This window comes from Anthonomus grandis, chromosome 14, assembly GCF_022605725.1.
Source record: "Anthonomus grandis grandis chromosome 14, icAntGran1.3, whole genome shotgun sequence".
NCBI classification, from domain to species: domain Eukaryota; kingdom Metazoa; phylum Arthropoda; class Insecta; order Coleoptera; family Curculionidae; genus Anthonomus; species Anthonomus grandis.
In genome coordinates, this window is record NC_065559.1 from 8,353,563 (window position 1) to 8,369,266 (window position 15,704).

The following is a 15,704-nucleotide window of genomic DNA, read 5'->3' on the forward strand; positions in this document are numbered from 1 at the left end:
TTACTAGGACTAGCTTTAGCTCTGCGTGAAAGACTCATAAAATGCCTATTCTAGTTTTTTCAATATCAATTTTTAAATATCATGTACAGAAATTTTGTGAAAGACAAGGTAATTTTACTTAGAAAAATATTTTTTTAACCAGAAATGAAAAAAGCCTTGAAAAAATATTACATTGCTCACATTTCGTGTTGTAAGACTCGTGCTTTCATTGTGGATTAAAGTATGTTTATTTCAATTATTATTCAAATTTCCATATATTTTTAATTACCTTTAATTGGCTGTAAGATTAGCCACATATATGTTGATTATTCGTAAACTAAGATTTTTTTAATTACGTACTTTTTTCTACTTTTAATTATACGTATATTTAATTTTTTTAACTAAATGACTATATCTGAAATAAGGAGTATTTTTTTCATATTTCTGGAAAAGTATTTGAAATAGATGAGACAATAATTAAATAGTGAGAATTTATATTTAACTATTATTCTTGCATAGTATGACAAAAAAGTACAACATTTCGAACTTTTTTTCCTAATAAAGGCCATATTTGCATTTACATAATTTAATTACTAATAACGTCAGAAAAAAAGTTTTTTAAAAAGAGAATTATTATAATTTTTAAACGTTTTTATAATAAGCATCGAATTACACAACTTACCGAGATATTTAAATTTAAATTAGTTTATCCAAATCATTCTAAAATACTTGGAAATTACCACAGTAATCCGTCCTATATACAAATATTCATTAGAAATTAATTTAATATGAATCTGATTTTCTTTTAACATATTAATAATAAGTATACATACTAAACTGACTTACTTATTAATTTAAAAAAAAACTACGTAATTCTCTAAATTATTAAGACTATGGGAATAGGGAGAATAATCACTTTTTTAACTACGATAGGAATATATATTCTATAAAATATCATAGTTTTTTAGTACTATTCACAAGAAAATTAGGATATATTTTAAAGTCATTTTATAGGTTGAAGAAGTCTTGAATACAGGTGAAAACAAACTACTAACATAGGGGTATATAGTAAAGAACAATAAATCTTCAGCCAGCCTACTATTGATATTCCCAACCTCTGAAGACGTTTATTATCAGGGCATGATCTAATGAAGTCTGAGTCAAGATCATCAGGTGTCACACATATCTAATATATAAGCCTGTTGAATAGTTCTTGTTGTTAGTTTACACAGTTTACACTTGATAACCGTTGAGATACTTCGCAACCGAAACGTCGTAGTAAATTTTAAAAAAAATGAAACTTTGAAACCTAAAAAAACTTTATTTTTACTACTTTATCAATGTTCGCTTTTAAGAACAGAATAGAACACTGGTAATAACTAAAAAATTTTAATTAATTAAGTATATGGACATGTCAATTTTTTAATTTAATTAAAAAATTGGTAAATATTTAGGACCTGATCTTATATGATAAAGGTCACTTAAAACCTTGAAAACATAAAATACATAAATGCGCAATTACTGCACAATAACTGATTTTTACAAGCATGAAAATCGATGCCATAAATTTTCTGGTATAAACACAAAAGAGGTTAATGATTTTTTTTAGTACAGACTATCGAGATATTTAATACTTCGTGTACAACCATGGGAATTTACTTAAAAAACAAATGAAAATATCTTGGATCTGAAAGGAATTACACGCAAAAAAATTGTTTAGGGGACAAAGGCATTAAAAGACAATGAAATGAAAATTTATCTAAAAAAACTTCAGTCATTTGGAAATCAAATTCTAGTTCATTTTAAAAATACTGCTGAACATTAATTTATAAAAAACAAAAAATTCATCGTAGTGTACAGGAGGATTAATAACGTATGACAATTTAAAGAAGTAAAATATCGAAAATAACAAAATTTAAGGGAAACTTAATAGAAAACAAAAAGTCCTTATTGCTTATAACAGCTAGACATCTGTTTGACGTGCTTATAATTTAATTGTTAATGTTGTTTTGCTGAATTTGCAGACAGCATTAAGTAACTCTTTCCTTGTCTGGAACGCTATTTCTTGATTCAAAACATGCAAATTTTCAATATATCCCAAGTGCGGTTGATGGTATGGAAGTCAGAGGTGATAAATAGAACTGAATAGAATTTTATCTGAATATTGTGCTGCTCGAAAAAACTTAAAAGGATCCTTGCAACATGCGGTGTGCATAAGTACAATTTTTTCTTTAAATTAGAACAATGGGTTCCAATAGAACAATGGATTCCATAATTTGATCCCGACTTTCGTTTGCTGTTTAAAACCCATTAATAGGAACCAGATCCTCGAAACTTTAGCCTAAACCACCAAATTACCAAGCAATTCAGCCCTCTTGAATCAGGACGTAAACGAATCTTTGATCTATAGGAAAGAATGCATGCCCATTTACCTTCTTACCAATTCTGATGTTTTTCGGCCCATTCTAATCTTGCGCAATTTCCTCGGGATAGTACTGGAGCTCTAACGATAGGTCTGTTCACGCCGGATGCCTCGTTAGATTATTTTCATTTAACCTGTTCCTTATTATTTGATCAGTGCTGCTCTTGTTGGACCAGTACGTCTTTCTCTTGCATCACCAGTCTTTTGAAATCTCTGCCACAACCTTCCTATAGTGCTCTTGGTAGAGTTTACAGCTTCTGCGACATCCCGGAGGTTCACACCACCCTGTATCGTAGCAAAAGCTCGAAATTGTGTTTCAACATCAAGATGTTGCCTTTGCATATTGACTATGTTTCAAGAGCAACTAAAACAATTTCTCATTATACTAGTACTGAATACATTTTTCAATTCACCAAATACGCCTCGAAGAATTAATGTATTCCTTCTAAGATATCAACTCGGGGATGATATAATGAGATCTAAATATGAAAGAGACTATTATTTTATCATAATATTTATTTGTAATATTGCCGTCCAATGTAGATTTCTTAGTGCTTATAGTATTTTTCTAGAATTCTTCTTCACAACATGCTTATTTCAATTATAGTAACCATAGAAACACTAATTGTTTCTTGTAAGCAATTTCGATTGTCACTGTCATTCATTTAAAAGTAGAACGAATTAAGGAGTGTGGTACGTTGTTGATTTGATTTTAAAACTGATATTTGTTGCAATTGTATGTGATATCGGTTAGCCTAATCTAGAGGTAGGTAAACTTTAATATATCAAAATTACAATGAATGTCTGATCTAATCTAAATAAGTAATTTTTTTTTAACTTTGTGTCAATGCCTTATCTGCTGCAATTACTTTTACATATGCTGCTGATACATTATATAGACATACGATTTTTATGTAAAGAACATTTTAAATCTACCATTATTCAAACAATTAATATTATTTAAGGTATGTTTTAGAGGATTCTCATATAGTACAACAAATTTTTACATAAACAAGCAATAATTATTATAAACCGGTTTTATATTGTTTTTTTTTGTTTCAGCTATTATTTGTTTAAGTTATGCCTTCGCTGCTTGAAGCCTTGGAACAGAAATATGGAGATCCTGCAGACTCCAGCCCCGACGATGACTCAGTGGGCATTTCCGTAGCCATATTCGTGCCTTGCAAGTAAGTACAAAGACCACGGTTGATATTCAATGACATTATAGAGAATCTTAAACAAGATCTTTGATTCCATATATACTGACTTTTCCAAGGCCTTTCACAGGGTTAATCATTCTCTCCTGGTTGTCTTTTGGCCTGGTTGAAGTCATATCTGTCTAGAAGAACACAGATTGTAAAGATAAATAACTTTTATTCTAATTCTTTTCCAGTGACTTCTGGGGTTCCTCAGGGTGCCCATCTTGCCCCTTTTTTATTAATGATGTTGTTCATTGCTTTGATTATGGTAATGTGTTACTTTTTGCTTATGACATTAAGATTTTTAGAATTATAGACAGTAACTTGGCATATCATGAACTTTGTTCTGAACTTCACAAATTTGAATTATGGTGCAAGAACAATAGAATGGTCCTAAATGCTAAAAAATGCAAATATATTCAATTCACCAGGAGTTTTAGTCCACCATTCCATCAGTACCATCTAATGGGTTCACTTATTAAGAAGTTATAGAGTATGTTTATACAGTGTATGTCAGCCAAATGGAATAAATTAGCTAATAAATAGATGGGAGCGTGTTGGAAAAAACGCTCGAACACGTCGATTGGTTTTTATAATTGCGCATTTTTTTTTTCATAAAAACTTTTTATACAGGGTGTATCAGATAACGGTGGTCAATACCAACTTACTTAGTTTAAACATAACATCCTGTATGTTCATTAATTTTCAAATTCCTCAGATTTTAGACATATTTTGTATAAAATGTCCTATACCTATCTTTGACTGTTTCGGAAATATTAAGTAAAATTCAAAAAGAAGCATTTAGAAAAGAAAACTATTTATTTTTCAAGATTCTCTACAACTCACCTAATACTTCTTGCCCATTTAGGTCTTGGTAATAATAGATAAAGCAAGCAAAAACTATTTCAGCATTCCTTTTTATTGATATGAGAATAAAAAAAACTAAAAATTGTTGTTTATATACTTTAGTTTAAAATGCCAGACTTAATATTGTCGTTGCATGACAGAAGTAGTCATCAGTGCTATAGTCGTTTGAATTTCATTAACTACAAGCCAGAAAAATGGTTGAAAGAACAGAAATGCACAAAATAACAATTCTACAGATGATTGGCTATGGAGATAATACACGGACGCAAATGGAAGTAGCTCGCTTATTTCACGAAAAATTTCAAAATTTGCCGCCTTTAACTCAAGGGACAATTAGTAAAATAGAAAAGCAATTCCGCGAGCTGGGCCATGTTAGGCAGGTAAAAAAAGCAGCTGCCAATGCAATAAGTGAGGATACCAAATTGGCTGTTATGTTTGAGTTTGAGGAACACCCACATACATCTACTCGGAAAGCAGCCCCAGTACTCGATATTAACTATTCATCAGTTATTAGAACATTAAAAGAAAAGAATATTAAAAGAAAACAAAATGCATCCCTATAAAATTATACCTACCCAGGAGCTTACGGAAGACGATTTTGACAGGAGAATGTATTTTTGTGAACAAATGATGGCAATGTTAGACAGCAATGTGATTCAATTAGAACATGTCATGTTTTCTGATGAGTGCACCTTTACTCTTCACGGTCATGCTAATCGTCAAAATTGCCGCTATTGGTCCAGGGAAAATCCTCGCTGGACGAGAGAAGAGAATACTCAATACCCTGGAAAGGTTAACGTATGGGCAGGAATTATTGAAGATCTGATAATAGGTCTCTTTTTTATTGAGGGCAATTTGAATGGCGATAATTATTTAGAATTGCTTCAAAATAATGTAGTGCCAACGTTGGCCAACTTGTCAGGAAACCCACAAGTTTCAGCGAATATGATATGGGTTCAACAAGATGGAGCACCACCCCACTACCAAATAAATGTCCGGCAGTACCTCAACCAAATATTTCCAGATCGGTGGATAGGAAGGCGAGGATCGATGGAATGGCCAGCACGGTCTCCCGATCTGACGCCATTAGACTTTTTCTAATGGGGATATGTGAAAACTATTGTATACAAAACTAAACCCACTGACTTAGCTGACTTACGAAGACGAATAACCCTGGCAATTAGATCGATCACACCTGAGATGTTGAGTAACGTTAGAAGAAATTTCTATTTACGGGTAGGGTGTTGCCAAGACGTTCGTGGCGAGCATTTTGAACATCTCCTACATTGACATTATTGTTTAGATTTGTATTATGTATAAGTTTTTGAATATGTTGTAACAATTTTCGGCAAATAAATAATTTCCTTTTCTAAATGTTATTTTTTGAATTTTACTTAATATTTCTGAAACAGTCAAAGATAGATATAGGACATTGTATACAAAATATGTCTAAAATGATTTGAGGAATCTAAAAATTAATTAACATACAGGGTGTTATGTTTAAACTAAGCAAGTTGGTATTGGCCACCGTTATCTGATACTCCCTGTATAAAAAGTTTTTATGAAAAAAAATGCGCAACTATAAAAACCAATCGACGTGTTCGAGCGTTTTTTCCAATACGCTCCCGTCTATTTATTAGCTAATTTATTCCATTTGGCTGACACACACTGTATATACGTGATCTTGGGGTGCTTTTTGATTGCAGACTAACTTTTTAAAAAAATATTGAAAACCTGTGTAATAAGGGTTACAAAATGTTATTTGAAAGGTAGGGTTTTATTAAGAGGCACACTCATGATTTCAGCAGTATTGATTCCATCAAACTTCTGTATTTTTCATTGGTTCGCAGTCAACTTAAGTCGAATTCATGTATATGGTCACCTTATTATGCTAAATATATAATGTGTCTAGAAAAAGTTCAACGTAAGATACATTGCTTATAAGTTTAATATTCCTTGTATTGATATTAATTACAATGAAATGTATAGATTGCTGAACATTGAAAAGTTGGAGACTCGACGTAAAAACTGCGATATTGTCACAATATACAAGATTCTTAACAATGTAATACAGTCTCCTGAATTGTTGTGTCAGCTCAATTTAGATGTTCCTCCTGCTACAGTGCTCAGACAGACTAGATTATTCTACCTTGAACAACATCGTACACTGTATGGTGAAAACTGTGCAATAAATAGAATGATGATTAACTCAAATAGTGTGATTTGTTTCATTGTTCTCTGAGTTCACTTCAACGAGTCTTAAAATCTGCTTAGGTGCAATATAATTTTATATCTTGACTTTGCTTAAAGTGTGTCTTTTTTCTATAGTTACTCTGTTTTAAACCATTGTTATCCTTGTATTTAATTTAATTTTATTGATGTTACCTGCTTTTTATGCTAGATATTTAATGATAGTACCAATACTTCAAGTGCTTTATTACGATATAAAATCTTACTTTATGGAATATTTTATATACTATATTTATTTTGTAAATTGATTAATTACAGTAATATTATTGAATGGCAAAGTTAGCACCTTTAGTGATATAAAGGCATGAGTACAACAGCCTCTCTATATCACAAGCAAGAAACTACCCTTATTCATGTTTTCTGAACAGCAAACACTCTTTGTGAATAGCCAGATCATGAAGTGGTTCCAGTCCAGTAAAGCATATTGACGGCCTAATTCTCACACCCCGTATCTGACAATTTTAAGATTTTTAGATGTACTGGGCAATGTGAAGGTTAGGATGTGTCACACATTATTACAATATCCGGTAACGGTAAGAATGCGGGGAAATATTTTTAAATCAACCGTTTAAAATACTCCTTGGATACCACCATGGATCTACAGACTGTGAAAAACTGCCCACTAATCAACACTAGCGCAATATACGAGTATTATAAGAAAAAACTAACCGTGCACAATTTTACAGTGTATAATTTGGAATCTCATGATGGGGGGAATCTCATTATTGGTGGGATTAAACATAAGGCGACTTAAGTGCCTCTACATTCACCCCTTTGATAGTCGAACATATAGAAGAATTGCCCAGATACTAATTTGCTAGTTATATTATGGCCTGACAAATGCTGCTACCAAGACAGAAATGCAGTTTTGTCTAATGCTCCGCTAAAACTTGCAATAAAAAAAGGGCAGACAATTAAGCAAAAGTATTTGGTAAAAAGACACACGCAAATGGAGTCATCATCACCTCATAGAAGTAAAACATTAAAACATAAAAATGTACTTACCTTATGATTACATACGAGTAACATAAGAAGCCAGAGCAAAACTACAACCATATAGAGCTTTTTTGTTGAACCATACGTATTTTAGTAACTATGCAGTCAAGGAAATAGTTTACAAAAGTATTCGCCCTGGTGCAAGGGTGAATGAACCAACTGTAATGAATTTAAGGATACTAAAATATTGTCCCTTTAAGAAGAAACTTTTTTTTAAGGTCAACTTTAGCCATGAACATCAAAAATTACCTGTGCGAATCAATCCGAAGGGATTTGAAGTGATTCAATATCCAAGACTTAATTTAAACAGACTTAAAATTAAAACAGTTAAGTTTAATCATTTAAACGATTTAAAATCATTTATTCCTGCCGGCTGTCATGACTTTTATAATAGCATTTCTACTGATTAATAGCTATGTATTAAACCTTAAGGTAAATTATGTTAAAGGTGTTTAAAAAAATAACGCCTGTAATAATATTTTTAAGAATGTTTATTGTTGTTTGTTCAAGACTGTTAATTACAATGTGTTCAATATTTAATAAGTCTTTCGTTAATCCAGTTATTTTATTTAGATCATTCTAAATTTTCCAAAATTACTAGCCCGTATCTGCATTTTTTAAGAGCTTAACCGCATCAATATCCCGTATATGCGGTATATATTAACAAAAGCTTAAAAGTAAATTAAAAATAAGTTAAATAAAATTTGAAAAATGCAATAAAACAATAAAACATGAAATATATTTCAAAATAAAAGAATTGTTTGCTATGTTTTTTCAGATATGGGCTATTAGAATTAGGCCATCGATATATGGCGTGTGGCTATGAACATAAGCATAATATATATTTAATAAGAGACTATCAGATACGTAGTACTTCAAATTTCTACGGAAAAATGTCTCTCATATACACATCAATTATAAACACAAAACTGTAAGTCAGCAACCGGCTGATTCAATCTTTATCAAGTTATCAGCTGAGCTCACTGCAAAGCAAAATAGATTATGACAGTAGATGGAGCTGACAAATATGAGCTTGTCATTTACAAATAGTAAAAGAGGCACTGGTCCATAGATAGATCTTTATAGCTCTTTATCACAGGGGAGGAAATGACAGTGTGTTCAAAATGAAACCTTAGTTTTTGAAGTAAAAGCTCATGGGATACATGTCATACAATGCTTTAGTGAGGTAAAAAAAACAAAGCTTGATCGTATCTTTTATCCCCATGGCAAGTCTGGATAAAGAAAGTCAAATGATCAGTGGCAGCAGTAATTGAGAAATCCAATTTATCTGAGATTAAATAGTTACAAAATTTTTGAAATATACACATAATTGCTTTGCCAAGACTGCCTCAAAAATTTATCAAATAATGGCAAGATGGAGATGGGTCTATTGGTTAAAGACTACCTCGACTTGTCCCTTCTTGCAATGTTTAGTGGAATTAAAAAAAAGGAGTATTTTATGCAGATTACAATTAGTTTAGTTAAAGGTTACATAATTATTTATTTGATAGCTTCGATTATTTTAACTGTCAATCCTTGACGGTAGTATTTTTCATCTTACTAGTTGAACCTGAATAGTCTATATTCGGGGTGTTATTATTTAGATAACACTAGAAAAATAGTTACTAAAGCACTTAGCATGCAGATATCAAAATCCATCTAAAAAGTTTACTTTGTTTCTTCTTCTTTTTCTTTCTTCTCTATTTTAGGTGAAGTCGCCTATTCTAACTTCGTTACCATGCCTATTAAGTTGTCGCTCCATCTTTTTTCTAGGTCTGTCTATGCTCCTGCGACCCAAAGATGATTTGTCGTGTGCTATTTTTGCAATTCTTGTGTCATCCATCTGGTTGATGTGTTGGTTCCACTCAATTTTTCTACCTAGTAGCTTTCATCCAGCAGTATTTTGTCGGCAATCCTACGAAGTATTTTCATTTCGGTTGTGACAACTATACGGCTGCTTTTTTTTGTTTTACGTTGTATTTCATCATAGATCGTGGCCTTATAAATAATGAACTTCTTTTCTATTTTCATATGTTTATTTTACCATATTGTGTTGTTAGGACATGCTTCTAACACATCGGTCAATAAGTCATGACGCAAATGGAGAAAAAAAACATTTTTCTTCTAAAAATTGTTTGTATTGATCAACATAGTTCCATAGTTCAAGAGTGATGCTATCAGTCCATCTTTCTACCATTTCAATACCTTTTTTGTAAAATGATTTGTCCTGACTTTCCAAATGCGCCTAACATTCGGTGATCACACACACCGATAAAATGTTCTTCCAGCAAGCCATTTTTTTAGTTCTTTAAACAGCCAATAGTCGGTGTGGGCCAGATCTGGAGAATATGGTCGATGCGACAGCAGTTTGTTTTTTTTTCGACTTCGGTTTTCAATCGCTTTAACAAAGCAATGTAATATTCGCTGCTGATGGTTTATATATGGCACCTTTTTCAAGGTAATCAAGGTAATTTTCTATTCTATGTAAAGCAACCTGGTTTTAGACATCAATACTCCACTAATTTAGCAGTCAGGGACCTTTGTGATAAAATTCTACAGGTGTGTCCTCTCAGGCCACTTTTTACGACTTGCCGAAGGCTTTCGATTGTGCGGAGCAGGGTATACTTCTTAAGAAACTCGCTTACTATGGGTTTGACGATCTGAGCATTAACCTGCTACAGTCTTACTTGACTTGAGGGTGGTGAAGTTATTGTGGACACATGGTGTACCACAAGGATCGGTTCTTGGACATATTTTATTCCTGGTGTATATCAATGATCTGCCCAGCTCCCATCTTGAGTCGGTATTTTATCTACATGCTGATGATAGAACATCTTTAATTATTAACAGCAGTCTATCTAGTATTGGCACTACGGCTGATCAATCATGCACTAGACTAAAAGAATGAGCCATGTCAAATCGGTTATGCTTGAATAAAACCAAGACCAGAATATATTTTTTTCCCTTCAACACCGTGGTCCTTGTCTCCAAGCTCGTGATGAACCATGTCTTCCTTGGTATCACAGGTTTAACTTGGAAATCACATATTAAGGACCTCTCCTCCAAATTATCGAGGTGCATATTTCTGATAAGAAACTCAGCCACCTTAGTTTCAACTTGTACACTGAGAAGCGCTTATTTTGGATATTTCCACTTCCTAATGACCTACTGATTGTTTAACTGGGCTATTCTGCTCATACTTTCGAAATATTTGCATTACAATGAAGATGCGTGAACTAGAAACTAGAAACCACGGATCCTTGCTGCAGCCGTATCGAAGACTCTACAGATCCCGTCACGGTATATCTTATTATGGGATACAGTTTTTTAATGTGTTGTCTGTCTCTGTTAAGGAACTGTACCTTGCTGCATTCAAGGTCAAAATTAGGAACTGCCTAATTAAACATTCACTTTAACTACTTACCAGTAGAATAATTTTTAAAATAATACGGTTTTTCGTAACCAGTGTCGTTATTTAATAGCCAGAGCTCATTCGTATACCCAGAATCACTTCTTTTCCTATGCAAGTGTTAAAATTGCCGAAGATTACTGTTGTGTGGAAAAGCTTCAATAATATCCTGTAGTTTATTTAAGAAATCCTTCCTCTCATTTTTAGGTTTATGATCTTCTGGTGCATACATCGAGATTATTGTTAGATGTTTGTCTTTTGCGACTTATGTAACTGCCAATATTCGTGACGATGATGTGATGATGTTTTTCTGGTATTTGTTGTGAACCACTATCGCTAGCCCTCTTTTGTTTTTTCTGATTTTTCTAAACCACTGTAAATTATAGTGTAGTTTTCATACTGTTTCTGTTCTTTACCCTTTATCGAGTTATTATTGAGTTTATTGATTTTTAACTCATTCTGTATTTCTTGATCTTTGTCATTGAATATATTTATATTTCAGGATCTGTTGTATAATACATTTTCTTTTCCAGTTTCTTAGCTTGAGATTAGTCATAATACTTAATTTCTCAGACTTTAAACATTTTAGTGTAGGACATTTAAAAAATTACTCACCCAACTTATCTACAGGTTTTAATTTTAATTCTAAGCTCATATTCATACTACAATCTGTTGCGTTTGCTACTAATTTTTCTCCAGTTTCTTTCTACAGTTTTGTGAAACTAACATCAAAATTTCTGATTCACCTAACCTGATTGGTAATGCAATCTTTGTATTTAAGGTGGAACACCAAGCATCTTATAGCCGACTTCTTTGACATTTACAAAATCAAGACAAGTTCATTTTATAATATAATTTGAGTGGCGATAGCTGCATATAAACTGCTCTTTATTGCTTCACCAGTATTGGAAGTCTATCGGGCTTCCACTGCTAAACTTTCCACCTTAGGCTTCATGATCACTGGAAATTGATGAATAAACGCTGGATATTCCAAATTTGTTAAGTACGTCCTCTATTCTCCACTCCACCACAAATGCCAATAATTAATCTTCTTCTTTTTTGTTTGTCTCATTTTAATTAATCAAATATGTTTAAATAATGTTTTGATACAGATCCCCAAGAGCAGCAGTGCCAGCTCTTCTTGTACTAAATGACTGTGATATCGCCACAGCAGGTGAAAGAGACGCACTGGTCGCAAAATGCTCGAACGTCGAAGAACTGGATTTGGCTAAAAATAAACTTGATCAGTGGACTGAAGTAAGCAATTAGGAAAATTTATAACTTACTCATTTTTTATTATGATACTTCTTGTAGGTTTTTGGAATCTTGGAGCATATGCCTCGCCTTAAGTTTGTTAACCTAAGTTTCAACAGCCTATCGAAGCCCATGGAGGTGAGTTTGGATAAACGATGGGAAGAGTTAAGGAATTTGGTTCTAAATTCCACTCACGTTAACTGGGAAAGCGTTAAAAAAATTTTGGCACATCTGCCAAGCCTAGAAGAACTACATCTGAGTTTAAACGATTATAATGACGTCGACTTAGGTGCTAAGCAAACCGATTGCCAATGCTCAGAAAATAAAAACGATAATTGTGATTGTAAGAATAATACAATACAAAAGAGACACTCGGTTATCAGGATATTACATTTTACTGGGAATCCTATTGCGAATTGGAAGGAAATATCGAAGCTAGGTAGGATTTTTATCATTATTGCTTTAATGTTAACTGAATAATAAAAATTTCAGGTTACGCGTTTCCAAATTTGGAATCCCTGGTGTTAGCAGAATGCCCGATCAAATCTCTTGACCTCGACGAAGTGGCGGAGGAAGGGCCTAATAAAAACTACGAGTCTGAAACTATCCGACCTGATTCTCCACATGAAGCCTTCAAATTTTTAAAAGTTCTGAACTTGAACTCTACCAATTTATCTTCCTGGGATGATATTGAACGCCTAGCCAAATTTCCAGCCCTGCAGTGTTTACGGGTACAGGTGAGTTAAAATTGGATATTTTTTTTAACCAATATAAGCTTTCTATTACAAAATTATCCATGCGTTTTGGTTTAAATTAAGGCGTCAAAAATGTTCACCTTCAAACCAATTGACCACATCGCACACGCCTCCGCATTTAATTACAATTAATTGAGAATCTTGACTGAATTTTAAACATGCTGTTTTAAATTTATTACTGTAATTTGCAATTTGCTTTGGGAAATGAGGAAACATAGATTTGTATAAAATTTATAATATAGGTCAAATTGCAAAATATTGCTTTTAATTTGATCTTTATTTGAAAGGATATAGTATAGTTGCCGCCAACGATCCGTTTCCTTTGATCTGGTCGGAATAGTCCAGACGTATCATAATTTTTATTTGCTCTACACGTATACTAACCATGTACCAATATTTACAAATACTGATTTTTTTGTGGAACACAACCCAACGTATCTAATAAAGCAATCTTAAGCAACAACAGTTATTTTCCATAAAAAACATTTTACATTAATTTAATAAATATAATAATTTACTTATAAAAAATCGTTACCGGACTAATTGTTGGAGTTTGCTTATTCCAAAATACCGCGTTACTACTCTGAGTAAAGACCCTCTTGATCTTTATAAGGAATTTGACTGCACCACACTTTTTGCGTGTCAAGTGATGAAAAACAGAGATGTCAAGAGAGAAAGCTTAGTTTACAGAGACTAACTCGCGAGGCACACACGTCTTCCTCCTTTTTAGGGGATTTACCACTTATATGTCATTTATGTCAAACTTGCCCCTGTGCTTTTCATATTCCCGCGATTAAAGGTCAACAATATATCTAAGGCTTTTCACTGGTTGTCCTCAGTAGCAACGCGTTTTAAGGTACATATTTACTCGTTGTGCTGAGTCGCAACACTAATATTCAGACTTTGGAAGCTTATTTGCAGCTGCTCATCTGTACAGGTCCGGATTTGAAATCTCTGATGTCTATTTTTTATGTACGCTTATTTAATTTTCAAATTTTTTTTCAAATATGAATTGTTGGCGTTTTTTTATTGATAATACCGACTATAATATTCAAAACTAATATAAAAAAATTGCTTATCTAAACTGTAATTTTCTTAAACTTATTCTGGCACCTAGAACTCTAGAATCATGGCCGATTTTTACTTGTACAACTCAATAACAAAAGAAATTAACATTTTAAGATGATTCATGCTGTAGCTGAAGCATTAGCTGCGATACAAACTCATAGAATTGACTTTTTGTCCCCGTTTCACATGATGATTAATCTCAGTCTCAAGTATCATAAATGATCGTATTGAAATGATACCTCTCTTTTGTAGTATACTAAGCTACTTAGGAAAAGTATGTATCTATTTATTTATTTATCTTTCAACGGGCTTGTTATTAACTGTTACCTGTTTACAAAAGACTGGTTGATGCACAAGGAAGTCCCAATTGGTTTGCTGATTAGCAAGATTAGCAAATTTTATCCGAAAGTTTTGTCCATAGTTAGTTCGATGACAGAAAACTTGAAAGGATGATATGGACCTGGTTTGCCTAAATAATGTACGAAAACTGATGTTAGATAAAAGGATGGACAGTACTGTTAAGAAGTTAATAATATAGTTTAAGATCATGTATTCTTCTAAGGGTTTATATCAAACACAGTCCAATGACCGTTTGTAACATTTAATCATACAAATTTTAAAGTCATCAGAGAATAATAAGTTGCTAAATAAATTAAACCAGCGGGCCAAATGTGACCCTTGGAAAATCGAAATTCAGTTTCACCTGTACCGATAGATACAAATAAAACCAATGGTTATCTAATATATCCCTGTTAAACAATGTGCCTTTCGCCAAATGCACTTCCAGCAGAATGCAAAAAAATTAACAGAGACTTAATAAGAGTATAACGTTTAAAATAGACGCTAAGATCTCAAAACACAAAGATCATACAAGAAGCCATCGAAGACAACATGAACCTGAAAGTCCTCGCATCAAAAAGAACAAAAGGGATTTTCCTTTTATAGAAAATTAAGAACCAACAAGAACAAGTTGTGACAGAGAGGGAACAGATCAGATTCACTATCGAGCATTCCTATCAGCAACTCTACAGCCAATCAGTACCTAAACCAAACCGTATAAGCCAGGTAGTCCTAAACGTTCGCTCCGAGGAGATCTCGGAGATTGATACTAGAGAGCTGAAAATGGCACTGAAGCAGATGAAAAACCGATAGTCCTGAGGTGAAGACCGCTTTAAAACAGAAATGGTAAAGATAGAGGAACAGCTCTGGAGAAAGCACTGATCAGTACCACTTCGTTCTGAAGCGGCTATAGTACAGAGGATCACATTCAAATGGTACATATTCTTAATGAGAAGTGTACTGAATATAATATCCCATTACACCTCACATTCTTCTACTACAAAAAAGCTTTCGATTTGGAGAAAATCTGGGCGGTCCTAGAGGCGATGAGTAAAGCGAGGATTAACTCAAGTTATATCAATCTCATTAAAGATGTCTAAAAGGGTGCAATACATGTCAAATTAGGCAAAATATAACAATCGAAAAGATACCCATACGGAGAGGGA

At 33.0% G+C, this 15,704-nt stretch overlaps 1 protein-coding gene across 3 annotated transcripts in view; it reads left to right on the top strand.

Annotated features, from left to right (window-relative positions):
- LOC126744385 (tubulin-specific chaperone cofactor E-like protein) overlaps positions 1-15,704 on the top strand; it is a 53,319-nt gene that overhangs the window by 33,926 nt on the left and 3,689 nt on the right. For 2 of the 3 annotated variants that reach the window (XM_050451764.1, XM_050451763.1), the window contains 4 exons: positions 3,464-3,588; positions 12,235-12,379; positions 12,437-12,815; positions 12,869-13,113. In XM_050451764.1, coding sequence (XP_050307721.1) covers positions 3,482-3,588; positions 12,235-12,379; positions 12,437-12,815; positions 12,869-13,113 — 876 coding nt within the window. In that variant the 5' untranslated portion in view covers positions 3,464-3,481. Of the gene's footprint in view, positions 1-3,064; positions 3,168-3,463; positions 3,589-12,234; positions 12,380-12,436; positions 12,816-12,868; positions 13,114-15,704 lie in introns of those variants that run through there. The other variant, XM_050451766.1, reaches the window with a different exon arrangement.